General features: G+C 44.4%; 1 protein-coding gene across 2 annotated transcripts; it reads left to right on the top strand.

The window, feature by feature from the left end:
• Positions 1-27,521, top strand: Mmd (monocyte to macrophage differentiation associated). Of its 2 annotated transcripts, none has more exons than XM_052756917.1 (7): positions 1-306; positions 7,570-7,651; positions 9,696-9,856; positions 13,506-13,580; positions 15,075-15,176; positions 16,523-16,592; positions 25,621-27,521. In XM_052756917.1, exons 1-7 carry the CDS (start codon positions 281-283, stop codon positions 25,819-25,821), a joined length of 717 nt encoding a protein of 238 aa, XP_052612877.1. In that variant the 5' UTR covers positions 1-280; the 3' UTR covers positions 25,822-27,521. The 2 variants fall into 2 exon arrangements, with proteins under 2 accessions (XP_052612877.1, XP_052612878.1); XM_052756918.1 differs by lacking the exon at positions 1-306 and adding an exon at positions 835-982.

Genomic DNA, 27,521 nt, shown 5'->3' with positions numbered 1-27,521 from the left:
GGGGCGGGGCGCGGGCACCCGGGGGCGGAGGAGCCCGGGAGGCGGGAGGCGGGAGGCTCCGGGGCCGTTTAAGCGGCCTCCCTCCCGCCCCCAGCCGCCTGCTCTGGCTCCGGCCCTGTGCTGACCCCCGGCGTGGCCCACTCCGGCCCAGCCCAGCTACGCGGCTCCCGCCTGGCACGCCGGCGGCCTCGGGAGCAGCTCAAACCCATGAGGCCCGCGCGCCCCGCCGCCGGTGCAGACGAGACGGAGCTCCCGGCCCCCGCGGAGGAGCGGAGGATCAATGCGGTTCAGGAATCGATTCCAGCGGTGAGAGCGCTGCAGGGCGCGTGCTCCATCCCGGGGAATCCCGAGCCCTGACCCGGACCGGCTCCCGGGGAGACCCCCAGTCCTGCGATCCCCTTCCTCCAAGCCGCTCGGGATCTGTGCCCCGGGACTCCGCGTCTGCCTTGCCTCCTCCATCGGCTTGCACACCCAGATTGGCCCTTGCGCTCCCCATCCAGACATGGCTTCTGCTAGATCCAAGCGCCCCTACCCAGCCTCAGAGCCCCCCAAGTCATTCAGGGCCTTATGCAAACATCCTTGTACAAACCCCAGTGTGAGATCTCTTGGGGCTGCTCCAGCACCCTGTGGCGATATTTGTCTTCCTGCACGGTAGGGGGTCTGGCCTGAGCGTTTTAGGTGTTTTGTCTGTGACTGGCCCTAGATACAGGGAAACTGAGGCAGTCTTCCCTGCATCCAGCTTTGCCCGATGGTGTTGTGTCTAGTGGTTCTCAGGCTAAGGGCTCAGTGGGATGCTATTTGGGGGCTTTTTGGCAGGGGCAAGTTAGCATTTCAGGTGGAGAGACTTGCCTTTGAGACGCCTGTCTTTAGGAAATGGGGAGGAAAAACCAAGAAGGCGCCACCGAAGGCCTGTCGGCTGCTCTACACTGGAGAGGTGGTGGGAACGCCCGAACTGGAGGGCCACGGCGGCCCTTCTCTCCAGGTACCTGCCCGGAAGGAATGATGAAGGCTCTGGCCTATTGTTCCCAAAGAAAGCTCTGGGCTTTTCTTTTTTTTAAGTGGGTGAAAGTTCACCCGTCGGGTTTCTGGTAACTCTCCATCCCTTTGTCTGAGCCTGGCAGCCAGACACATTCCCAGCCCTTCACCACCACCAACAGGCTAGCTTACTGTGAGGTGCCATGGAATCCAAAAGCAGAAATGCGTGAAATCTTCCAAAACAGGCTATTGAGTTTAAAGTAGTCGTCTTTCGTCCTTCTTCTTCTTCTTCTTCTTCTTCTTCTTCTTCTTCTTCTTCTTCTTCTTCTTCTTCTTCTTTAAATGTCAAAATATAAACTCACAATTTAGTTTTCTTGTCTGGTCTTTTCACCCATTTAATAATGCTTATCTAATTCCTCACCAGTCCAAAAGTGTAAAGGGGCCAATACATACAAAGGATGAGTGTGGTCTTTGACATCAGTAGAGGGGGATCAGCTTGAAGATTTGGATTGCCTTCTGAATATTGCTTATTACTTGGCAGCTGAGTGACACTATTCTTGGAGGGGAACTACGTATCCATGCCAAAGGCAAAAGGGACTTGTTCTTTCTGGTTTAGAACCTCATGGGTTTAAGAGAGACTGTAACATGTGTGAACCTCATGCCCTGTGTGTGTGTGTGGTTTGTTTGATTTGGTTTTCTTCTCTGCATGTCTGTGGGCTTCCTGGTTTCAGAGAACAGTGGCTATATTCTGAGAAATTACTCCTTCCCGTTTTGATCAAGAGTTTGTATTTCTTTTCTGTCCCTTTGAATACTTCTATAAAAAGGAGGAAAGTGTCTGTTTTTGTTTGTTGCACCAACATTCAAACAGCTCTAGAATGGAAAAATAAAAACCACTTCAGCTGATTGAGCAGTCTCTTTGATGGACAGTATTTGCTGTCATCTTATTTCAGAGTCTTTTACCCATTCAAAAATTAGAAAGCACAGCGATTATCTTTTGGAGTGTCATAGAATGTAATATTTGAGTGGTTACATGTTATTGTATTCTACCAATATTAGTGGTTTCTTTCTTGATGATCCCTAAATCTCCTCTGATTTTGATTGACATAATCCCTCCATTATCTGTTTTTCTATTATAGTCTAGATTGGAAGGCTATTTATAAGCATCAATTCGACTTGAAAATAAGCCTGCAAATACAAAGTAATGCTAGAAGAGTCCTGATTATTATGATTCACACATTAAAATATTGAAAGTAGTTTTCCACATATTTTTGTGTTCATTAAATATCTTGGTGTGCATGCACCATAGTTACATGCAGGTCGATTACACAGGAGCTACAGGGGGACAGGGGGAGGGGACGACACACTGTCGTCTTTGAACAATGTGCTCTTTGAGGAACAGTTCATTAGACCATAGTTTAGGCTCTGCCTAAATAAAAGAACACCTTGCAGATCTACTCAGAGTGGACACTCAGTGGTTACTGTGGCTTTGGATTCTCTTCCAGACTCCTGCCCTTTATATGGAGGAAGATTGTAAGGGAACAGTTAAAAAAAAAAAAAAGTGGCTCCTTAAAAAAAACGTAGGATGTGAAAACATTCCTCTGGGATGCAGCGTATTTTGTGCCTTGCTTTATTCCTTTCAGTCTAGTCTCTCAAGACACCTAAGCTTGTTCCTGCTTGTGCGCGTGCGCACGCACACACACACACACACACACACACACACACACACACACAAACACACACACACTCACTTACTCCTTCCTTTCTATAACATCTCTGACCTGATAGTAACTGTTACCGTTCAGTTACTGCCCATTTGTGGCAGCAACTGGCTGGTACCTGCATATTTGTCGAATTAAAGTAGTAGAAAAGCAGATAAGTGCCGGGTGGTGGTGGCACATGCCTGTAATCCCAGCACTCAGGAGGCAGAGGCAGGCGGATCTCTGTGAGTTCGAGGCCAGCCTGGTCTACAAAGTGAGTTCCAGGAAAGGAGCAAAGCTACACAGAGAAACCATGTCTCAAAAAAACCAAAAAAAGAAAAGAAAAAAGAAAGAAAAGCAGATAAGTTTGAAGAGTAACAATGTCCTCGTCCAGAGTGCTGCAGGTAGGCAGAGGCAGACCTTGGAGTTCCGTTTCTTATCTCTGCAGCCACTGTTCGCTCACACTTTCTGTCTCTCCGCTGGAAAAGGATCGTTCTTCCTCAGCCCCAGCTGTCACTACCCTACCGATTAGATTTTAAACTGAGTGCGTGGGAAAGCGTCTTCTTCACAATCTAAAGCATGTCTGATGTCTTTTTGGACCGGTTCTTAGAGCGTTGAACCACAGAATGGGGTGGTCGTCTATCTTCCTTCTCCCATTAGTGATTGCCAAGAGTGCCATCACAGATAGTGGCACTGTCTGAACAATGTCATACTCAGTCCTAAAAGGAAGCTAGCATGGTAGCAGGCGCTGGGCATAGAGTCAGTTAAAGCTGCAGCATCCAATGGCGTTGAAGGGGCCTTGGGGATCTTCATTGCCTTGGCCTTGGAGTTTTCTGTTCATAAGACTCAGGGTTCTTCTGGCTCCTTGCCTGTCTGTTGCCCTTCTCTATGGATCCCGTGCAATCTCAGCCAAATTGACTATGGCTTATCTCCATAGCTGGGAGGGCTGTGTTTTTATCCATCCATTCAAAAATTATTAATTAAGCTGCAGCAAAAGATGAGCATTGTGCTCGAAACTGGAAATAAAATAGCGAAGACCGCCTTCCGAGATTTGTGTTATAGTGTGAAAAGATGGAATTAAAAAGAAAATGTTTAGGGACCAAGTTCTTGCTGTTACGGTAAGGACTCTGCTTTAGTGGGCAAGGCCAAAGTCATACTTTGTGGTGTCTGGAAGATCTCTTAGCAAGTGACATGAGTTAGCTTGAAGGAAGAGAAGCAAGTCGAATGTTCTAAGGAGAAATAAACAGTCAGTGCCTTCAAGCGGATAAGGCCTTTCTGCGTCAAAGGAACAGAAAGGAGGTAGTATTAGCCAGAGGGCAGATAGACAAGGAGGTGGTGCCCTGAGCTTGGGGAATGGCTATTGAGGCTTGTGGGTCAGGGGTGCGTCGAAGTGTTACCCTAAGCATTTGGGGAGGCTGAAAGATAGTTTTAAGTAGAGGTGCATGATATGATCTGCTTTTAATAGTTATGGCTGCCATATGAAGAAGAATCTGTCTTGGTACAGGCAACAAGGCCAGTTATGAGGCTACAATTTCACAGGTAGGAGATGTTGCGTGCTGGTCTTGGTTTCAGTTATGTGGAGTTGCAGTGGTGAGCTGATTTTGAATGTATTTTGAAAGCGCTGTTGACAATATTTGGACCTGGGGAGTGGGCAACAAAGGATACTCAACCTGTAGCGTTTGGTCTCATGCCTATGAATTCTGCTGGACGGCCTGCAGCGCCACAGAGTCCAGTGCTGTGGTCTGGATTTAATGTGCTGATGTATAAAGGTTGGTGCTGAACCGTTCTTTCCCTCCATAGCTTTGGAATTCTGCTGTAGGGCAAAGAACACATAAGAATAACCCAAAAGCCGGAGGCAAAGGAGAGTATTGGGAAAGAAAGTAGCTAAGTCCCGCTTCACTGTTCGCCTTACGGAATGTGATTGCCATGCTTGCCACGCCCAGAACTAAATCAGAGCCCCTGCAGGTGTGTCCATCCAATCCATGGCCCACGTATGTTTCAGGCTAGCTGTGAATGAGGCCTGAGATGTTTGTAGATGACAGTATCATGTCACGGTGTGAGAAGGTTGGGCACCCCTGCATGCTGGCTACTCTGCCCAGGGCACTGAGTAGCCATTAGGGTGCTTTCTCATTAGGTACAGATGATTTCCATAAACGGGGGCCCTTTTTCTCTCAACCCTTTTTCATTCTTTTGGGGGTTGAAGAGAGTAGGCTCAGAGTGTGGGAGTTTGCATTTTGCATCTGCTTTTCCATTTAGGTCTCTTAGGATTGGTTTCTTCGGAAATCGGAGGAGGAGGCTTGATTGCACTCTGGCAGATCAAGAGAAATTGAAAAATTGTATTATCATTTCCCAGCAGAACAATTGTGCCCTCTTTTCTCACTGAGCCCCAGAGAGTACATTGTCCCCAGGATGGTTGCTTTTTTACCTTTGTTTATAGTATAAAGCTCATCCATCCACCGTGACAGGGTATGTCGACCACAAGAGAGGAATGTCTTTCTCTGTAGCTTCTCCCTTCCTCCCCCTTTTTTTTCCTCTTTCTTTTTTCCACTGCATGTGTATGCACAGATGTGTGTATATGTGTTCATGTGCATGTGTGTATTGTATGCGTGCGTGCACATGGAGGCCAGAAGCCAGCAACAGGTGTCTTCTTCAATCACTCCAATAGTTTTTGAGACCGAGTAACTCACTGAATCTGGAGCTTACTGAGTAACCTAGGCTAAGTAACCAGTGATGGGGATTTACCTATCTCCATCTTCATAGCATTGGGATTACAGGTGCGCGTACCAATGGTGCATGTTCGATGCCTAACTTTTTTTTTAAATATGCATACTGGGGATTGAACTTGTCTCTGTGCTATGCTTGCATAGCAAGTACTTTGCCCCCCAAGCCATCTCCCCTCCATCCCACTTTATTTTTAACCTGAATGATTTCTGCCGGGCAGAGACTAGCCGACATGGCCACACAGCTTCTTTGCTTGCAGGAGAAAATGTGAAAGCCTATCCCCCATGCTGTGTAATGGTTTGACTATTTTTAGACTAGGGCTGCTTGAGATATAAGTTGCTATTTTAGTCAGCAGCCTGGTGGTGGGTAGACAGCTCCTGCTTCACCCTACATGGAGCACTCTCGGCTTGATCCAACGTCAACCATTTTGGAAGCTCATACTCCACCCTTTGAAATTCCTAGTAGGGTATGAGCCTCGGAGCTCAGTTGTTGCCTCTCGGGCTGAGGATGTGGTGGACCCTCGGGTGCTTGGGGCATTATGAAAGCATTCTTCCCCAGGGTGTAATTATTTTTCTTTCTACTTATAAGAGCTACAGAGCAGTGCCTCTGTCCCATAGGAAATGAGTGATATAATTTAGGGGATTGCCAGGGGAAAGGAGGGTAAGCTGGGACATGCACATCCATGTGTGAAGATAGCTTGGATAAATTCTGAAGCTACTAGGTGGGGTCATTTGTTCTTCAAGCTGGTTAGTGGATACACTCAGTAAGTTCATATAGGGTCTAGCTAAGCAACTAGTCCAAGTGAAATATCTTCACTGTGCCATGCCCAACCTGAACTGGGTATGGGCTTTTCAGGGACTACCTCTTGTGTCTTCCATTATTTGATCTGAGGATACCAGGTTCCTCCTAATAGGGGGAAAATATTAGTTTGTCTTTTGTTTGGAAAAAAAAAGATAGGTCAGATTGGATACTGGTAAACAAACAAAAACAATCTCCACACTATCTGGATTTTAAAAATGGCTTTTTTGTTTTGCTTTGGGTTTTTGTTTGCTTGTTCATTTTGGATTTTTTTGTTGGTTTGGGATTTTGGGGTTTTTTTGGGGGGTGTGTGTGTGTGTGTGTGTGTGTGTGTGTGTGTGTGTGCTGAGCATGTTGACAGGTGGAGCTCTGGAATTTCAAAGCTGTCAAGGCTTTTACCCATTTGTTTCTCTCTGCCTTCTGCTTTGCTCTTTTATTTCTCTCTCTCTCTCTCTCTCTCTCTCTCTCTCTCTCTCTCTCTCTCTCTCTCTCTGCACACATGTTAACCTCCAGAGAATAGTCAGAATGATGCAGACTGCAGACATCGCCAGAACCTGGTATGAGGGTGGCGTTAGGTGGGGTTAGGTTTGGAGGGCTCTCTTCACCCTCTTGCTAGATTGGAACAGCAGTCTTCTGGACTGCACATTTTCATCCTTCTGCTGATAAATGATAAGGTTAGCTTGAAGGGAAGCCTGGGCCGTGAGCATCCGTGTGGGTGTGCCAGGCTGTGTGTATGCATTTTAGAGCCACAACATCAGGTACTGATAATGTGTGCGGTGTTTGAAGCAAACTCTTTTCATTTGGGGAGAATGGAGGTGAAAATGTGCCTCCTTGTTTAGGTGGCCTGGATGCAGCCAGGTATCAAATAAGCTGCCTGGTGCCAGAACAGGTAATACAATACAGGGAAACTAGTCTGGCAGGCCCTCTGATGTGGGTGCAGGCTCTCCAGCTCTGCATACATAAAGCTTCACAAGTTCCAAGTGAGAAAGCAGAGACCTTTCAAATGCAGCGTGTACTCTTTTGTTTAATGACAATCACTAAAATTTGGGGGAGGGGGTGCAGGGGAGCAGAAATCCTTGCTTTTTTTTTAAGATTTAAAACTTGGTTATGCACCACCCCTTTGATGTGGAAGAGGGGGTACAGCTGAGTTTGATAGAGTTTCTGTTTGCTTTTGCTTGGCACGAGGTTTATCTGTTGAGCAAACTCAAGGGCTGTTTCATTAAATAAACTAGATGTTTGCTTTAGATTCAGTGCTGCGGGCCAAGTCGACACCTCTTTAATGGTTTTGGTTTTTCTTGTTGATAACAGCAACCTTTTCATTTAGAAGAGAAGGTCAGGTTAGAGCGTGTCTCACATGATGGCTTCTCTGTTTCCATAGTTTCATGAACCATCGGGCCCCAGCCAATGGCCGCTACAAACCAACGTGCTACGAACATGCTGCTAATTGCTACACACACGCAGTGAGTACAGCTTCTCTGTCGCCATCCTTCACTCGGGGCTGTGGTGGGACAAAAGCCTTCTCTAGTGACTTCAACACAAGTGATTGGAACTGCTCATCCTTGTGACCGGGAGTACCGGAGTGTCAGTGCTGGGTTTTACCACTAGAATCTCAAAGTTGTGAGCATAGAGAGTGCATTGAACACTCTAACCCATAGCCCATGTTCTCCTGGACTTGTGTGCCTCAATACATCTTCAGAAGAATAGTAGGAAGTAAGTACCCTGGTGAGGGGACCATAAAGAAGCTGGCTTATGGATGCTGTGGCACTTGAACAAAAGGTACTGCTTTTTCAAGACAGCTAGCTGCTGGGCTTACTTGGCAAGGGCAAGTCATGGTTTGTTGAAAATGAGAGGTTTTTTTTTTTTAATTGTTGTTGTTGCTTGGGTCTTGTTTGTTTTACCAAATGATTCTCTGAGACAGGGAGGCTAAATCTTCTCACCCTCACAGTGGCCATTGCATTTTCCTATGTCATTATCCATTTCCTTTAGCTTTGGTTTTACGATTCTCTTTGGAAGTTTCATCCTGTGAGACCTTGAGAGAGAAATCGTGACTGAGATATTGTGTTATTCTAAACACTCACTAAATATGACTATTTAGACGAGGCTTATGTTACGGATGGGGTTGGGCCAGTGCGGTGGTTTGGATTTCTAGATAACACAGCCTACCTTCAGGAATAACATTTGTGTAGGTCGGACCTGAATTCTCCTTACCTTTTCTCCACATGTCATAAGTTATGGAATTGTGCTTAAACGGAAACTTAGTAAAAACTGATAAAAGCTCCATGCTAATATTTTAGAACAGAATATGTGATCGTGTTAAATATACGCATATTTGGGAGCATTATAGACCCATGAAATTTCTGAAGACAGTATCTATATCTACCGCCACCATTTCTTTAAAGAGAAGGTATTATCAGGTGTGGTGATGCATGCTGGCAATTTGAAGGTTAGTAAGGACTGTGCCAGCCTGTCTCAAAACACAACAAGACCACAAGCAAACATAAATAGAGAGGGTGCTTTCACATGAGAAGAGTAAAAGGGACATAATCTCTAAGGGTATTTTTTTTTTTCAGACAAATAAGTTTTTCCTTATGAAAAAACATTATTGCTCATCCTGCTCTTGTGCTGTACTAGACCAATGGAAACTGGCATCTGATGTTGAAATTTGGGTCTGTGGTGTAAAATATAACACAGAAGCTGACCACGGTGGTACTGTCCTGTCATCCCATCACCTAGGAGGTGGAGAAGGGAGAGCTCAATGTCGTCCTTGCCTACTTAGTGGTTGGAGAGGCAGGAAACAGGAGGGAGGAGGAGGAGGAGGGAGGAAGTGGCAGTCCGAATTCTTAGATTTGGGTTTCCTCAAACTTTGGGCTTTGGGGATGGATAATTCAATGTGTACTATTTAAAGTGATGAAAGCCCCCAACCCCTTTGCCCTGCAGGGACTCCCAAATAGATAAAATGAGCAAGGTCCGAGTTAAAAACTAGGACATACTAATCCAACAGCTGATTGGGAGTGGGGGTGTTTTATACAGTAGAGTATGGATTTGATTCACTCATGTATCCTTAGATAGCGGGATTGAGGCCAGGATGGAATGCTTGGAAGTGAGGACCTCTCTGGGGAGCCTACGGCATACTTGATGTTTGGATATTTGAAATACCTCCTGTCTATCAGGCTAGAGAGGAGAATGGACTGTGCTCTTGTTTGATGAAATTAGGATAAAGAACAACTGTTTCGCAACAGTTGGGCAACATTGTGTCTGCTTGTTTGTGGGCAACATTGTGTCTGCTTGTTTGTGGGCAACATTGTGTCTGCTTGTTTGTGCGCTTGTCGGTTGGCCCAGTTCCCTGGAGCAGGAACACCTGCTTCTCTCCTTTTGATTAGCCAAGGGGGACAAATGTTCGCTCAAAGCTTCCTTTCTTGGAATTGGCAGACCTCCGTGATTTTTAAGCAGAAGTCTCGACCCCGTAGACACCAAGGCATTCATTTCTCTTTCCCTTCCTCCCAGTTCCTCATCGTTCCGGCCATCGTGGGCAGTGCCCTCCTCCATCGGCTGTCCGATGACTGCTGGGAGAAGGTAACAGCATGGATTTACGGGATGGGCCTCTGTGCCCTCTTCATCGTCTCCACAGTGTTTCACATAGTGTCGTGGAAAAAGAGCCACTTAAGGTACGCGGGGCAGTGCACTTCTTGTGCATATCCACACAGTTGACGAAGTGTGTTCTCAGCTCCCGGGCTGCTACAGTTTAGTCAGGAGGCGAGTGGGCCTTCTCCCATCCTGTAGGCTTTGAGCTGTCTGTCCCTGAGTTCTAGACAGTCTCTTGGGGTTGGGCAGTTGTGAAGACCCCGGTGCATTGTTTGCATCTAAGAAAGCGGTACCCTAGCTGGCTTTCTGGGTCTTACAGCTAAGATCCTGAGAGCAAGTTAGTTTCCAGCGATCTCATACACACCAGAAATGCTAAGAGAGCCATAGCTGTGGCCCAGCAAGGAAAGCCATTGAACTTTGCATTCCAGTCCTCCTACTTTTAACCTTGAGCAAGTAATTCCACCTCGCAGAAAGAGCCCCAGTTTCTTCGTTATGAAACTGAAGATTGTTATGTTACCTTATAAGCTTATTGTCCTGCATTAAAGTGAATAAGGTGATAAATATGAAGATAATGTGACAAGTGTAGAATGTAGGACGTGGTGACCAGGAGATACATCATGGTGAAGATTGACTGTGAGGTACTTTCCAAACATTTTCGTAGTCCTTGGCCTCCCAATATGAATGTAAAAGTGTCAGTATTAGGCTGGAAGACAGAGCATTATTTATATGAAAATGTGTGCTTACTAAATAAAACCTTCAATACTTGAGTAGATTAAACCCCAAAGAGGAAAACAATTTTTAAAGGAATGGAGGACTTGGAGCAGGTAACAGGTGATTCAAAGGAGCATGAAACTTGAGCTGGGCATAGTGGCACACACCTGTAGTCCTAGTGTGGAGGAAGGAGAAGTGGGAAGAACAGAAGTCTGGGGCCAGCTGGAGCTGCATAAATTAGACTCTGCTTCGAAACAGAAATGTAAGACCTTTGGTTTCATAAATTGTCAAAAAAAAAAAAGTCTCCCCAGACATGATGGCACTCATGCTTACAATTCCAGTCCTTGGGAGGCTGAGACATGAGAAATGGCATGCCTGTGAGGCTACCCTGGGTTACAAAGTGAGTTCTAGTGAGCTACAGAGCGAGACTCTGGCTCACAGAAACAAAGCAAACAACAGAAAAACCGTTTCTGGGGAGGAGGCAGGCTTGGGGAGAGGCCTGGCACCCGGTTATCCCTTTTCACTATATCCTTTAAAATACTGCATGAAGCTTGCTTTCTGCTACCCTTTCCTATAAAGTGACAGTTCCCTAGGATTCAAATAAAACCACAGCGTTGAATCACAAGGGCATTCTGGGGCATCCTCACAGGAGAGTCACAGAAGTACCTGTGCTGGCTCCCCAGGACACATAGTCACAGGACCCAGAGGCCCGTCTGGAAGCAGAGCACTTCATTATCTTCTTGGCACGGCCTGATGCTTGTGGCTGCCTCGGCTCACTTGGCTCTGATGTCTAGGCTTCTGAATCAATAAAGAGTTGTAGATGCCGACTTCAGTATTCGGGGCCTCCCTGGCAGAGGCTGGAGAGGAGGTATAATAGAAACAAGACTCTCTTGAACCTTGAAAGAGCATTGCTAGAATCACAAACCACATGTAGATTTTTTTTGCTCAGCATTCAGTCAGTGTTTTTTTTTTTTAAATGCCCGACAAAGTCTAGAATTAGGAGAGAGAAGGAAAGTCCCAATTTCTGAGTTTGTGCTGGGTACTATACCGAGAACATAGCCTATCTACATTTCCCACATTTAGTGTTCTGTGTGCTCAGATTGGTCCCCTTTTTGTGCAATAGTGTGAGTCAGAAAGGTGGCTGGTGGAGCTTTTTTGTTTTGTGGGGAAGTGGTGTTGGGGACTGACTCTCGGATGTCATGTATGCTAGGCAAGTATTCTGCCATTGAGCCACATTCCCAGCCCTCTTTTTACTTTTTGTCTTGAGAACAAGTTACACACTTTGCTACTCAGGACAGTCTTGAAGTCACTGTGTATCCCAGGTAGACCTTGGCCTTAAAATCATCCTGCTTTAGCATTCCAGTAGCTGGGATTACAGGCCTGTGTCACACAGGCTAGCTGGTAGCAGAGCAGGAGGGAGGTTCTAGGTTTGAATATCTGCCCTAACAATGTCTAGAAAGCAGGATTAGGAAGTCCTCAAGCCTTGCTCGGAACTAAGATGATCTCAGGAGTTCAAAATAAGGAATGGAAATTCTTCTCTTTCCTCCTCTGTGCTCTTTTCCCAGCTCTTTCAGAGTAGAGTCTTGCATCCATGAGATGACTACTTTTGTTCCCAGGTGATTCACAGAGGTGGTGAAGTTCGATTGGACGTTTGCTTCGTTAGACCTGCAGCTAAATTATCAGGGAGTCAATTGCAGCTTCTGCACTATTCTTCACAAATCTGGCTTTCACGTGTTCACTCCCACATCCTTGTCGATCTGCTTTGCCCAGCAGTGTGTACAGTGAGGCCATGCTGAGTGCTGAAGCCCCACAAAATGGTAGCTTTTACATTCCTAGAAACCAAAAATAGACTCAACATAATGTTGTGGAGCAGGGCAAGGTAGCACATGCCTGTAATCCCAGCACTGTGAGAGGTATAGGCAAGCGGACCAAGGGTTCAAGCCCAGCCTCAGCTACATTACAAGTTCCAGGCTAGCCTGGGCTATATGAGACATCTCAAAACAATAAAGACCATCCTCTGCATTTACATTTTTATTTATTAATTCATATTTCAAAAGATTACTTATATGTATGTATGTGTATGTGTGTGAATGTATGCCATGTGTATGTGCTGACCAAGGCCAGAAGAGGACATCAGATTCCCTGAAGCTGGAATTATGGGTGGGTGTGAGCTGTGTGACATGGATGCTGGGAACCACACGCAGGTCCTTTGGAAGAACATGTTCCATGGAAGAGCAGTTTGCACTCCTCACTGCTGACCCATCTCTCTGTCCCCATGCATTTCTAATTTTAAATGACCTCCACAAAATACTGGGTCTTTCTGACATTTTATGAGTCGACCTCAGTGAGTCGGATCTTTTATCTACATTTTCTGGCTTTGACTCTGGACCAGTTCAGAAATACAGTGGCTACCTACCCATTTACAGCACATACGCCATATTTATGTCTCTTATTGCTTGCCCTAAATGACTGATTTTCCCTGATTACCATATACTGTCTGCCTTGGCATGTTTAAAGTCAAAGATGTGTGAAAAAACAAGAATGTAAACTCAGCAAAAACAAAACAGAGGACTTGGAAATGGGACAGGGACCTAGTAGAAGGAAGAGAGGGGAGTTGGGGCCGGTAAGAGATGGTAGAGAAATGAGTATGACAGACTGTGTTATGTGTGTATATAAAATTGTCAAAAAAACAAGTGTAGAGAAAGGATTTGACCTCAGCTTGGGACATATTAGCTGGATGCTAAGACAGAGGAGCACTGTTTTGTGATAGGAACCATGCAGTGGTCTTCCCTCACAGAATTTCATCTTCCAAAAGAAAAGGAAAACATCAGAAAAGACTTACATCACCTGGCTATAGTGGGGCTCCACCATCTTATGCCCGTTGTATGTACAGCCTAAAAATGTAAAGCTTTTACTGTGGGCGAGTTATGAGTGGAGACGGTGGCCTTGTAGAGGGTCGGCTCGCACTTCCTGTCTGAAAGTTCTGACCAATTTGCCTGCCGTGTTGACTTACCCCAACAGGACGGTGGAGCATTGTTTCCATATGTGTGATCGAATGGTCATCTATTTCTTCATTGCTGCTTCCTACACGCCATGGTGAGACAGTCCGTGGGCCCTGGGAAAGTGTCTGTGATTAGAAGTCCTCACTTCTTGCCCCGCCTCCTCTCCATCCTGCCCCACAGCCCTCCTGCATGACTCCGCCCCTCCCACACGTGCACCCCCCCAGCTCCCCCCCACCCCCCACCTGCATACTTTGATTTACTTGGTTACTCGGCACCTGGAAGGGCTCTCTGGCATGGCATCGTTTCAGAGGAGGTGCCATGGACTTGGGTGTAGCTCACAGGCTCCCCCCCCCCCCCCCACATCGTCTTCCCATCTACCTCTGCCGCTTTTCAGAATATTTGCCGGTGAACTTTGGCAAATGGAAATACTGTAAATACGTATGAGGAAAAGCAGGCTTCCTTTTGAAATTTTAGACTCTTTGTTTCTGCTCACTCGGTAGCTGGTGTAAACCTGCACCTTTCCCACTTCTTTTGCTAAGTAAGTAACTAACTACACTAGTTAACTACTTAGTCTCCTGTGCAGTTCCCTTGATCTTACTGCCCTTCTGTCAGAGATCAAATGCAGCCTCTTGTTGCTTTAAAAACCGAAATTAAAGACACTTTAGTTTTCCTCTATTAAGACCTGGCCCAGTCTTAAACACTCAGAACATCCTGTTGAGCCCTCCGCTGCAGTAGTCAGTAGAAACAGCAAGCCTCTAGAATCTGGCTCGTGCAGGCTCAGTCACTCAAAAGAAATGTAATTAGCTGTTAGAATAAAAAGAAGTGCAAGGTCTCCCCACTACCTCGCACTAAATTATAGGTCTGATTCATATAAGAGCTAGCATGCTTAAAAGCTTTTGTGAAGCAATTTAAAGTAAGTAAATACATTTAAAGAATTCAATGGGAACTGAACAATCATGCATCGAGTAGGAAATTCGTGCCCAGGTAGTTTTAGATATGTCCATAGTTAATTTTCCATTTGGGGATATTAATTTTATAGTTAGAGCCAAACTGAACTTTTTTTCATATTTATTCCTAATATACCAGGGCACATGAAGTTGTGGTATGTTGAACTGTGACAAGACACGTACCGCAGTGCATGCTAGAGGAGCTCTCATGTTTTGTCTTGGCAGAGAGATTGCTAAAGGAGACATGTATATTAGGTGTCTTACTGTGGGTATGTGATCCTGGTTCAGGATTTTATTCTGGGTTCTCAATAAGCTTTGTAAGCATTCCAGATGCTTGGTCAGAAACAAAACAGCTTGTCGCAGCCTTTGCTTCAGTCGCCCAGCTAGGGAAAGGCAGGCTCAGCGGCATTCCGGCATCTCTGTTTTCAGATCGTGCTACTTTTAAATCATGTTTAATTCCTAATACTAAAATTGGACCAACAACAATCTTACCTTTGGATGATTAATTTCACCCAAACTTCCCAAACGCCTCCTTGCTGTGTTGAAGGCCTGTTAGGCTATTGTGTTCTGTTTCCTGTGACTAGGAGAGCGTGGGCTCTGACTTCCTGTCATTTACCCTTTGTTATCATTTACATTTGTAGGTTAAATCTCCGTGAACTTGGACCCCTGGCATCTCATATGCGTTGGTTTATCTGGCTCATGGCAGCTGGAGGAACCATTTATGTATTTCTCTACCATGAAAAGTAAGAGAAAAATCATTTCCATTCCATTGCTTAACAGTGAACTGCCTAAATTGTTCCTGTGTTACAGTACAGTTTCCTCTGTGCTTATGCCTCACCATAGTAGAAATACATAAAAAGAAAATATAGTGCTCTGCGTAAATCTTTCCCTCCATTTGGTGTTCACTGTTGCTGGACAGGTAGGGGTGGAAAAGCACAGACAGCACATGTATGTCATGATGAGGTTGAAAGACAATGCGACCCATCATTTTAGAACCTCGGGGACCTCATTTCTCATCTGGAGGCAAGCTAGCCCTGTCCGTTTCATAGACATCTCACATGGAAAATAGCCTTTTCCTCGTTTCCATGGAGATCAAGGATAATGGATTTTAAGTGTCACAGCACAAAACTTACCCAAGATAGAAATCTGGAGAATCCTTGAGAAAAGGAGCTGACACTGGACACAGCTTCCTCCCCCGCCTAGTCATAGCTGTAGTCAGAAGTATGAGTGATATAAACAAAGGCATATTGAAATGTACCATTTGGGACATTCTTAGTAGGAGCCAAAAGAAAACAAACTTTGCTGTGAGATTGTATCTCCCGGGAGTGTCAGAGGCTACCCTCATGAAGTTCACAAACATAGCCACCTAAACCATATCTAAACAAAGAGAATACCAAATAGACAATTTGGATGCTGAGCTTATCACAGACACCTGACTCCAAGTACCCTTTGAATGTAATGAATGCTGAATGTATTATGTAATGCATATCAATCCAAGGGAACATTTGCTTCTTGGGTTCACACTCCCAGGTGATACCCTTCAGATAGCATAGTAAGTAAAGACAGGCCTTTCTGGTAAACCAAGCTCTGGAGCCCATTCTTCCTCCACTGGGCTGAGAGATCTCAGATGTCCTGTAGCCTAACGGGACGAGACTGGAAATACATGTGCAAAATGAAGAGAAACAGGAAACACATCCTTTACTCTGGCTGCTACTCCAACCCTGAAGAAAGCCTTGTTTCCACCCGTTCTCACCATTTCAACTCTGGATGGAACTGGTGGTGGACCAACCCGAGATGAGAAAGGGAAAAATAGTGTACTGGACTAGATTACAACTAGCTTTGATGGCAGATCTGTTCTAGGCAGCCTGTGTCAATTTCTGGCCTTTTCATCGTAGAAGAAATGTTACCTCACCATTACTCAGTTTGGTATGCTAGGGAGAGGCTCGGTGGTCTCCTACTGGGAACTGTGTTTCCTTGGTGTAGTTTAAAAGCGTATATTTCTCTTTCAAAATGAAGAAAGGGGAGGCTGGCATGGGCATGATCTAAGCATTCCTGGAATGTGTGTCTGACTCCTCTTGTGTTCCTGCAGGTATAAAGTGGTTGAACTTTTCTTCTATCTCACGATGGGATTTTCTCCAGCCTTGGTGGTGACATCAATGGTGAGACACAGCTGTATAATTTTAGTTACTTCCTTCTGAATTCCTGACCCTCTGATGTAATGATAGACAGTTTTGCCTTTTGGAACTATGTTGTGTCCATTAACTACAGTCTGAGAGAGGAACCTACATAGATAATGCAGCATGCCACCGAGTTACCCTAGGTACCGCCAGAGGCTTGGTGAAGCTGTGTATGTTAGGTTGGTTCTGTATTTGTTTGGTCTGGATGATGGGTCTAGTGTCCCTCACCCCTCACTAGCTCATCACCCTTCTTTCAGAGAAGAGTCTAGTCAAACTGTTTGACTATAAAGAAGTGGCTGTTTCTGGTTAAATAATTGTTTGAGCCTGAATCTCTGGAAGAGGCTATCTGGAGATTTGTTATAGTAAAGAAAACCTGAATTACCGACTCATAAAATCTAAAGAATTAAGATGGTGGTGGCCCACAATTGTGGTCCCTACCCACCTGAGGAAGAAACATTGAAAGTTTGAGATCAGAAAGTTTTTATCCCCAAATTTAGAGAGAGGGAGGGAGGGAGGGAGGGAGGGAGAGAGAGAGAGAGAGAGAGAGAGAGAGAGAGAGAGAGAGAGAGAGAGAGAAAGAGAGAGAGAGAGAGAGAGAGAAGCACACTGTTAGCTTCAGTTGGGTATTTTTCAGTTCCTTTTCACTCTATTTTTTTTCCATTTGCTTTTAAGTAATATTATTTCTCTTTCTAAGAAAGGAAAGTGGCCGTTTCTTTGTTTGTTATTTTACTTTTAACCTTGCCTGAAAATAACTTTTAGGAACTTAAAGTATTTTGTTATCTTTAGTGGACTCTCGCATGGGGTGTAATTTCAATTCTCTTTCCAGTTGAATTACTGTTTAGAAATCTATGCACATCTCTCACTTTGAATCCAGAATATACATTGCAATCTGATCTAGCAGTACCGCCTAGTTGCTTATGTTCTCTGGTGCCTTGTGTTCAACACTGGGTGGGCATTAGCCACTGTGTTAATTGAAGAAGTCCAGCTTGTTTAGTTTGAACTCTTTTTTTTCTTTTTCCTCACTTGCCCTGAGTCAGGATTGTACTTGAGATTTCATTACTGAGTTTTTACATACAGTGTGAGAACATAATTCCACTATCTGGTGCCCACACTCCTCAGAAAAATGCCTCTCAGAGCTAAACCCTGGTGCTGAATATTCCGGAAATATGGCTTGTGAAAATGCCAAAAATTATATATCCTTGAGATGTGAGCTTGATGATGTCCCTGGCACTATTGCATATATAAATACATGTATTGTTGTATGTGTGTGTGTGTGTATACATAGGTGTATATAGTTCAGTCAGTAAAGGCACCAGAGAATGAGGATGAGAGGGAGGCACGTGACCGAAATGAGAAAATGGGCCATGACTGTTTTATCGTTAGAGGGCAATTCAGGACAGCCAGAGCCATATAAGCAAAGTCTGCGTGGATTGGTTACTAATTATTAGAACAGAATTTCAAGTCAATTCCCTCTGGCTGTCATAAAAGCAGGTTTATCCGGTATTTTTACTAGCCCAAATCTTTAATCGGCCTTTTCATAGGTGGTATAATAGCCAGTGACTAATGTCTATGAAAATGAAGGAGGATAATTCACACCCTGCTGTCCCAGAACTTAGGGGCCAACAGGCAGACAGTTTCTGTTCAGCAGGAGACTAATAAAATTTTATAATGTCCTTGGCTCGGGGGATGAGTGGAGGACTCAGGTTGCTATGGGAACATGAGATCGAAGTACTAAAATAAGTGATAGGTAAGCTGATTCAGAAAGACAAGTAGGAACCAGGAAGTGGTTGGAATGAGGCAGGTGTTACTAATAGAGGATACAGCACGCCTCAGGGAGAGCGCCACCTTCTTTGGAGAATTGATAATTATCTGGGGGATCTAGACAGAGTCCAGATCAAAAGGGTTATGTAAGAGTGAACACTGAGCTGTGGAGCTGGGGAGTCTCGGATCTCGAGTTAATCCTTCTGCCACAAGGAGCTATGAAACGAGATAATGAATTAAAAAGCATCTAGCACAGAGAGTGCAGGACTGTGATGCTTGAAGGAAGTCAGAAACTGAACTTCGTATTCTACCACTTCCCCCAAGTAGCAACTGAAGGGGAGAGCCGGGAAAGCGGCAGTCTGCCCAAAAGTTAGCTGTGAGTCAGTTCACGGGGCAGGGACCTAGGGAGGAGAGAGCTGCTGAGAGAAACCTCCAGGAATCTACAAAGGAGTATGTTTGGACTTGCGCAGGATTTGTGCAGGGCAAAATTGTGTAAGCCCTCACTTAGAATGACCATTTGAAGGTGATGAGCAAAATGATATTCCAGAGGCACCCGCTTCGGGAAGAGTAGTGTTTCTACCATCCTAAGTGGTGAAACCACACTGGACATCAAACATACCCAGCTTGCAGGTGACCAGAGTCACCTTGGGGCCAGAGTTCCTCTGCCCCGTGTCTTAGTTGTTTTTAATCACTGTGACAAAAACAAACAAACAAACAAAAAAACAAAAAACAAAAATCAAAATGAAAAGCCACAAAAACATGAGGGGAGGAAGGATTTCTTCTGGCTCCTAACTTCAGAAGCTTTAGGCTGTGGTCACTTGGCGGTTGGTTGTGCCTTGTGCATGGCCAGGCACATTGTGGAGGGAGCATGTGGCGAGCAGGGTGGCTCACCTCATGGCAGACAGAGAGATAGCTAAGAAGGAGCCAGGGACAAGCTAAACCCTTCAGTGGCATACCCCGCCCCAGCAACCTGCTTCCTCCAACAAGGCCCCACATTCTAATAGGTCATTATACAAAGTCCTCTGATCAAAATAGACAACATGCTAGACTATAAAATCATCTTTGATGCTAAAAAATTGAAACTGCCCCCCCCACACACACACCAAAAAAGATAGAGAACTCCCACGTATTTAAAGATTAAACAACACACTTGTATATAAACTCCTGGGTCTTTGAATTGACCAGTAATGAAAATGCAGCCTGACAGTTTGTGGGCTGTAGCCCAAGCGGTGTTGAGGAGTGCGGTGCTTTAGATGCCTCTGAGTGTGCAGATTAATTGTATGAGTCAGCTTGACGAGGCCATGGTACCTAGATGTTTGCTAGTTGCCAGCCTGATTGTTGTGAAGATACTTCGTCAGAATGCTTGCTTCGATTCAGTAGACACAGAGTGTAGTTCCCTGTAATGTGGTGGGCCTTAAGCAGTCACCTAAGGGACTTAAGAGAAAAAAGACTGAGGCCTTCCTAGGAAGGATGCTGCTGTCTTTGGATGCCAACTGCAGTAGCAGCATTACCTGGACCACAGTCTGCCTGGCCCCCTTAAGAATTCAGGTTTGCTGCTCCATAATTACACAAGCCAGTGCCTTAAAGTCTGTCAGTACACACATGCGCATGCATGCGTGTCTGTTCTCCAAGCAGACATCCAACATGTGTCTTACTGATTCTGCACCTAGTCCTGCACAGGGTAGTCCCGGAAGCCTGACTAGGGTGAGGAGGGAGTGAAGAAAGGACAGACACAAAGCTGAGATCAGGTGGGCTGCGCTCATTCTACTGGAGGGACTCCAATTGCGTAGCCTAAAACCCTAGGGAGTTTATTATGCACAGCATGAGAAGGAGGACTTAGCTAGCCTTGGTAGGAGGTCTCCATAGGGGAGCAGTCTCAGATTGCAGTTGTCTGTAAGGAAGAGGCTGCAGTTGCTAATTTTCACATATCCCTATAGGTCAGCCCTTGGTAAACATTAGTATTTGGACCAAAGTGAGGCCTTGCCATCCCTCTGAGTCTTTCCCAGAGAAAGGCTTTGCCAGTGCTCATGCATCTGGGGCATTGGTGACCGCTCCGTGTCTGTGCCCATGTCAGTAACACACATTCACTCACTCAGGGCCGCCTCAGCTCCCCGCAGCTGTAGCTCTTTGAAGAACTCTGAGTAATAGAAAGAAGAAGGTTTGAAGCTTAGTGATGGAAGCATCTACCTTCAGATGGGAAGGAAGAGTAAGTCTAGCCTACAGTAGCTAACAGTGAAGAAATAATTGGAGGGCTGTGGATGTGGCTTAGTGGTAGAAGTTACTTGGCGTGTAGGAGGCCCTGGGTTCAATTCCTAGGAAGAGAGAGAGAGAAAATGAATGGGAATGGATCAACAATTGGAGAAAAATCAATGAAACCAAAAACTGTCTCTTTGAAAAGGTTACAATCAGTAAAACTTAAGTAGACTGAACCGGAAGTAGAGTAAGTATAAACTACCATTATGAGGCATGGAATGCGGAATATCACCACAGCCTGCAGCTGTGCAAGGATGATGAAGGGGAATTGTCAACAACTTGATATCAATAAATACAGTAGCTTAGATGAAGTGGACACATTTATTGAATCATTTTCCCTACAACAGACTGAAGAAGAAACAAAGATTTGATATCCTTGTAATAATATATAAGGAAACTAAATGCATAGCCAGAAGCATCCTCCAAATAAACAAACAAACTTCCAAAGCCTGGTAGCTTTATTCATACATTCTAGCAAATTCTAGACCTAGAGTCAGAATAATAATACTTCTACACAAACTTTCACAAGTGGAGTAGAGCTCAGTAAGATGGGACATTTCTAGTACCTGGGAGGTAACGGAAGAAAGATCAAGAGTTCAGGGCTAGCCAGAGCTACCTGAGGGCTATCAATCATCAATCAATCAATCAATCAAACAAACAAAACAGGAGTGGAAGGAACACTCTTAGTTCATTTTCTAAGGCCAATATTACCCTGAGAATCAAACACACATTGCAGGAAAACCACTAACCAATATTCATGAAACAGAGAAGGCTCCAACAGAATATCAGCCAATGTAGTGTCATGAGAATGTAAAAAGAGTCATAATCAGGTTACATTTCATGTAGGAATGCAAGGTTGGTACATCACTTAGAAATCAATCATTGAAATTTGCCACATTGAGAGGATCAAGGAGAAAGACTGGTTATCTCAACAGAGGAAGGAAAGTGCAAACTTAGAAACTTCACATATCCGACAAAGGACGCTTCTAAACAGTGCTACCAGCAAATGTTTTTTTGTGAAAGACAATGATCGATAAGAAGGCAGTAACCCTCTCTACTTCTAGTCAACGTGCAGCTGCTGTTCTAGCTATGCAGGAAGAGATAAGAGAAACAAAAGCATGCCAATGGAGAAGAACAGGAAAGTGACTTTATCTGTGGATGACCATCAGTGCATAGAAGCAGGTATTTACAGCAAAGTCCTGGACATTAAGAATGAGTTTAGCAATGCAGTTGGATACAAGGTTACAAGAAGTAATGGCATCCTTCCTGAGGAGGCCTCACACCGGCTTGTGCCACCTGCCATGTCTCTAGTGATCCCTGAGGAATTTGGGCACATGTTGTGAGTACTCTCAACACTAACATCAATGGGATTCAGAAGGTAACCACCACTGTCCTTAAGGGTGTGGGAAGGAGATATGTTTGTGTGGTCATGGAGAAAGCAGACACTGGCCTCACCAAGAGGGCTGGAGAACTCAGGGAGGATGGGGTGGAATACAAGATCACAGTTAAGTTCCCAGACAGGTTCCTGAACTGAGAGGAGAGAAAGGATGGAAAGTACAGTGAGCTTCTGACCAATGGTCTAGACAAGTTCTGTGAGGACCTAGGGCAGCTGAAGAAGATTGGAGCCCACAGAGGGCTCTGCCACATCTGGGGTCTTCTGTTGTCTGATGTCAGCACACAAGGCCGCTGGCTGCTGGAACTGTATCATGGGCATGTCCAGGAAAAAATGATTATAGATATTTCTATTTATTTAGGAGGTAATGGCATATGTGAACACAACTCAGTGGAAGAAGGGAAATGTTTTTAAGACAAGGTTTAGAACATTTTGAGTATCAATTTCATGTCATCCACAAACTTCATTTGAAGTCTAGGCTTAGCTGTAAAGCAGGAAGCATGAGATTTCTTGGAAACAGAAACTTCAGGAAACCTGGAACATCTTGTCATCAGTATTACCAGGCACAGATTTTGTGAGCCACAGAAATAAAGACCATAACAGAAGAAAAATTATGTTGGGGAGTTTTTCAAAATGAAAGTCTTTGCTTCTCTGAGGACTCAATGAAGAAAATGGACAGGCAGTCACAGTCTGGTGGGAAGTACTTGCTGTGTCTGTGATAAAGGACATATGTCCTGAAAGCAGCCACCTGTTAAATATGCTCAGTCTATGAACCTCCAAATCAATCCTAAAGTCCTTTAAAGATGGGTAAAAGATTTTAACAGAAAGAAAAAAAAATTCATATGAGAACCCATAGCCCTTTGACAACACATGCATGTAATTAGTGGTCAAGAAAATGGAAGTTAAAACCCCCGTGACTGCCACAACATAACCCATAGAACAGTTATGATTAAAAAGATGAGGTCCATGCTAGCAGCCAGGATGTGAAATACTGTGCCCCACCTCTGTGTAGTGTATAAAATGATAGGGCCCACCTCCAACAGTTTCGTTTCTGAAATTTTTAGTTTCTAATCAAATTAAGCATGCATTTATCCTGTGACTCAGTGGTTTGCTTGACAGAAATGGAAACACATATCTTCAAGAAGACTTAGGAAGTTAAGATTAGTCTCATTCATAACAGTCCCCAAAATGGCAAGAATTAATAAGTTATGTTCAATGAAGGAACCACTAAGCAAAAAAAGAAAGGAAGGAAGGAAGGAAGAGAGAGAGAGAGAGAGAGAGAGAGAGAGAGAGAGAGAGAGAGAGAGAGAGAGAGAGAAGAGAAAGAAGGAAGGGAGGGAGGAAAGAGTGAGAGAAAAAGAATTGAAAAATATGCACTTGGATTTATGTGATGCCCAGAAAATAAGCAGTTTAATCCCATTTATGTGAAGGTCTAGAACAGGTGGGCCTTGTATGTGTGCTGGTAGCATTAAGAACAGTGCTTGCCTTGGTGACTGGAGGGGTCCAGGATTGGTTGGCAAGGGGGCACAAAGAACTTAAGGGGTATTAGGGTTATATGGATGTAATCAATGTAATCAAACTCATTCTGTTCTGCCTGATCTGTATACTTCACAGAATTAGTCACACAAACTCCTGTTTTGAAAACACCCATTTCCCCAGTCCCAAGTGAAGGTTCAGAAGTCGGCACACTTTAGTCCATATCCCAATTCTGACACTAGGAAACTGCATGGCCTTGAGAAAAGTACTTAACCTCTCTGTTTCTTGTCAGTAAATGTTGTTGACAGTTAATAGTACCCAATTTAGGGTCACAAAGATTAGAGGGAATAAATACACATGAGTGCTTCACAATGTGTCTACCAGGTTGTGCCAGCAACGCCATGAGTCACAAAGACTACACTTGACTTGCTCTGGCATTCAGTCTCTCCTAGTCTTTGAGTGTCTGAGGAGGTAAATGTGTTTCAAGGAACCGTCTCTCAATAGAATGTATTTAAAAATTTACTGGTGTACTTGATTGGATCTCTTGCTTATTTGGACAAGAAGGATTGGAGTGTGTCAAAACCAAATCGTGGTGTCTCTGAGAACAGAGCACAGTGGCCCCCCATGTGACTTTATCAGGCTACTCTCTTACTTCCCTACAAATAAGGAGGTGGTGTTGCATGAGTGACACTTCCACTTGGGGTTCCTGCTCCCCTAAGAATCTGTGGCAGCCTTTATGCTCCTAATGCACATACAAAGATGTTGTATGATGGGTGTCGGTAGCCCCATAACCTGTATGAAGTAATATGTGTGTGTGTGTGTGTGTGTGTGTGTGTGTGTGTGTTAAATTGGCTTGGGGTCTTTTTTTTTTTTTTTTTTTTGGTTTTTGGTTTTTTGAGACAGGGTTTTTGAGATAGCTACTTCTGAGTAGCTTTGGAGCCTGTCCTGGAACTCACTCTGTAGCCCAGGCTGGCCTCAAACTCACAGAGATCCACCTTCCTCTGCCTCCCTAGTGCTGGGATTAAAGGCGTGTGCTTTTGTTTTTGTTTTTAAAGTCTGGTTGAAGTCTCTTCTTGCCCAAGAATAAAGAAAGTCTGATATGGGTCCTTTTGAGCCCTCCCCAATCTTTTAATCCTACCAAACCCAGAGGTCCCCATGAATGCTGAAAGCAGGGCTATTTATCACACCTGGCCTTATGTCCTGCCGCCTGGCACTTAGTGTCTCTAGTCTGTTGTCATTGCTTCTGCCTGGGCCCACAGGCTCCTTCTTAGCAGGTGGCTGAGCTGGAATTTCCTCTTGCTTTTGCCTGACTTGGCCACTGGGACCTTGGGGCCACATGGCCTTGCCCCGAGGCTGCCGCCTTTAGCACTCAGCTGTCTTAGGGCATCTACATTCTTGTTCTCTTCCAAAGCCTAGCTACCAGCTGGCTTGGCTTTCTACCAGTGCCACCTCCATTACCACCTCATTCATTCAAGTCAGTTTACAGTTTACTCTTGTAGCTGGGCCTTTGACTCTCCCAAGACAGCCTTAACAATTCTGGCTTTTGACCCAAAATACACAGGACTTACTTTACCACCTGGAAGCACAGGGCAAATTAGGAAATCCCTCGGGCTGTATGACGTGTCCCTTGTCAGCAGTCAAGATGCCCTAAATTCATACATGCTGCAAAGATCTAAAAAAGCAATCAGTATAGATGGTACTAGAGAGGTCAAAGGCATGTGACAAGCCTGGATGAGATATAAATTATAAACCAGTTTATTGGGCCTGCCGCATGTGGAACGAAGCTTTCAAAGAGCAGTCTGGGAAGTGAGGATCATGCAGCCTTTGGAGGCACTTTATGGCCAGCTGTGATTACAATCCGCTTAGATACACAGTTAAATGAGCAGAATCGCCACCTTGTCCCGTGGAGCCTGTAATGTGTCCAACGGTCAGATCATGCCTGCAGATCCAAAGGGTACTCCAGGTCATTCGGGGCGAGACATTTTAGGTTTGCTTTATGTTTCCAGATTAGGGTGTTGTTCACACGACACTTCTTAATATGTAGAAAACCAGGAGCCTTTGGGGGAAGGAAGGTAACTCTTCCCTTGTGACATCGAAGTAACATCCCACCTTTTGCTCTGTTGACAGAATAACACCGATGGACTTCAGGAGCTCGCTTGCGGGGGTTTGATCTACTGCTTGGGAGTTGTGTTCTTCAAGAGTGACGGCATCATTCCATTTGCCCATGCCATCTGGCACCTGTTCGTGGCCACAGCAGCTGCTGTGCACTACTATGCCATTTGGAAGTACCTTTACCGAAGTCCCACGGACTTCATTCGACATTTGTGACCAACCTGTGCTAGGTCTTCAAACCAGTATTATCTCAGTTGAGGCACTTGAGTGGGGGTAAGAGCTGACTGTCGCGCAGGGGAGAAGAATGAGCAGCTTGCACTGACTTCGTTTAATTTTTTTGACTCTAATTACTGTGAAAGTATCAAAGCTGTGCCCTGGAGTTTTCCTCCTCACAGCCAACCGATAAGGTAGTGATTAGTTCTCATTCCATTCCACGATCATGAAGGACTCTGGATAGACTTGGCCAACTGATGTTTACAAACCAGAATTTTGTATTTTCGTTTTACAGATTTTACTAGATGATTTTTTCTAAATTCCTAGGTCAGGTTGTCAAAGTCAGTGCAATAATGCAGCTTCCTTTTTAAGAAAAAAACAAAAAGTCGTTTCTATCACTTTTCCCATTCACTGTGTAAAGAATCATGGAAACGTAACACTACTTTTTACCATGTTTCATCTTGACATAACATGGTTATTTTTTAAAAAGAGGCGTTAGTTCTTTTGTAAATTTTTAAAGAGCTATTCCATTGACGTGCACCCACACGGTTCCTCATTCATGTGAAGTTTTGCAGGGAGCGGTCAACATTCCACAAACAAACATACCTCTTCTGATGGTTTTATTAAGTGTGGAGAATTTGCCAATTTAAAAAAAAAAAATGACTGCAGTTTTCTGAACCTTTCTGCCAATCTCTGACCCTGAACTCAGTACTGCTGTGGAGCTGATATCCTTGACCTGGTGTGGTCCACCGGGGCTGAGAAAGTATTTTGATATCATCAGCTTTTTCAGAAGACATAACTTTACTCTAGGCCTTTGCCATGGTTTCTCCAGGGTCTCTTTCCACAGTGGAGGAGGACCCTGTGCGTATTATAATAGTATTGTTGGGTTGACCATCTGCCAGACACTTCTTCCGAGCGTTCTGAATTATGGTGAATTGTTGGACTGTCACTCTGGTGGCAGTGGTTCGGTCATCGAGGTTAAGTCACTGAACTTTATTGTATCAGTTTGATACCCATTTTAAATTGTGGGACTAGACGCATAAATTCACATTTCTGCCTTTTCCTCTGCATTTGTCAATATACAATTTTTTTCATACCATATATAAAACTTTGATTGACACATAGAAACTCATATCAGTAGTCCATGTTTTTATGCTGACTCAGTGGAGTGGTATTTATATATTCTAGTTTTCTCTCAATGTCTTATATTAAGATTGTTGTATTAGTTGCTTTGTTGCTATCTTTCTTGGTGTTTATGAGAAATGAAGTCACCTGCCTTTAGATCAGACTTTAATATAACCTATTAGTCTAGAAATAGGCTTGCTCAATGGAACTGTCAGATTGAAGATACACTTTATGAATTGAAATTCTGTACCGTTGTAATTTTAAAAGAAAGTTTATTTTATGTGTATGTTCAGGCTCTGATTTGGGTAAATTGTCGAGGAATGACGGAAGAACTGATACTGGCTGGTGATTTCTTCAGTAGGCATGGGTACCCAAGGATAAAACCAGCTGGACTATTCTATATGCATGATCCTGAACATTTAGCTGCCTGTTGTTTTACTGTGTATAATATTTTACTTTAAATATATTAACTTTTGTGGATTCATTTAAAGTCTGCTCATAAGCAACACTGTCAAAACCACTAAAATGTATATAAAAACTCGTGCTGTAGATTAGAATAAAGTTGTTACTTGGGTTGA

The sequence above is a fragment of the Peromyscus californicus genome, unplaced genomic scaffold (assembly GCF_007827085.1).
Source record: "Peromyscus californicus insignis strain IS unplaced genomic scaffold, ASM782708v3 Scaffold_3__1_contigs__length_106647218, whole genome shotgun sequence".
NCBI classification, from domain to species: domain Eukaryota; kingdom Metazoa; phylum Chordata; class Mammalia; order Rodentia; family Cricetidae; genus Peromyscus; species Peromyscus californicus.
The sequence above is the reverse complement of the archived record's forward strand: the minus strand, read 5'-3'. Positions and strand labels throughout refer to the sequence as shown.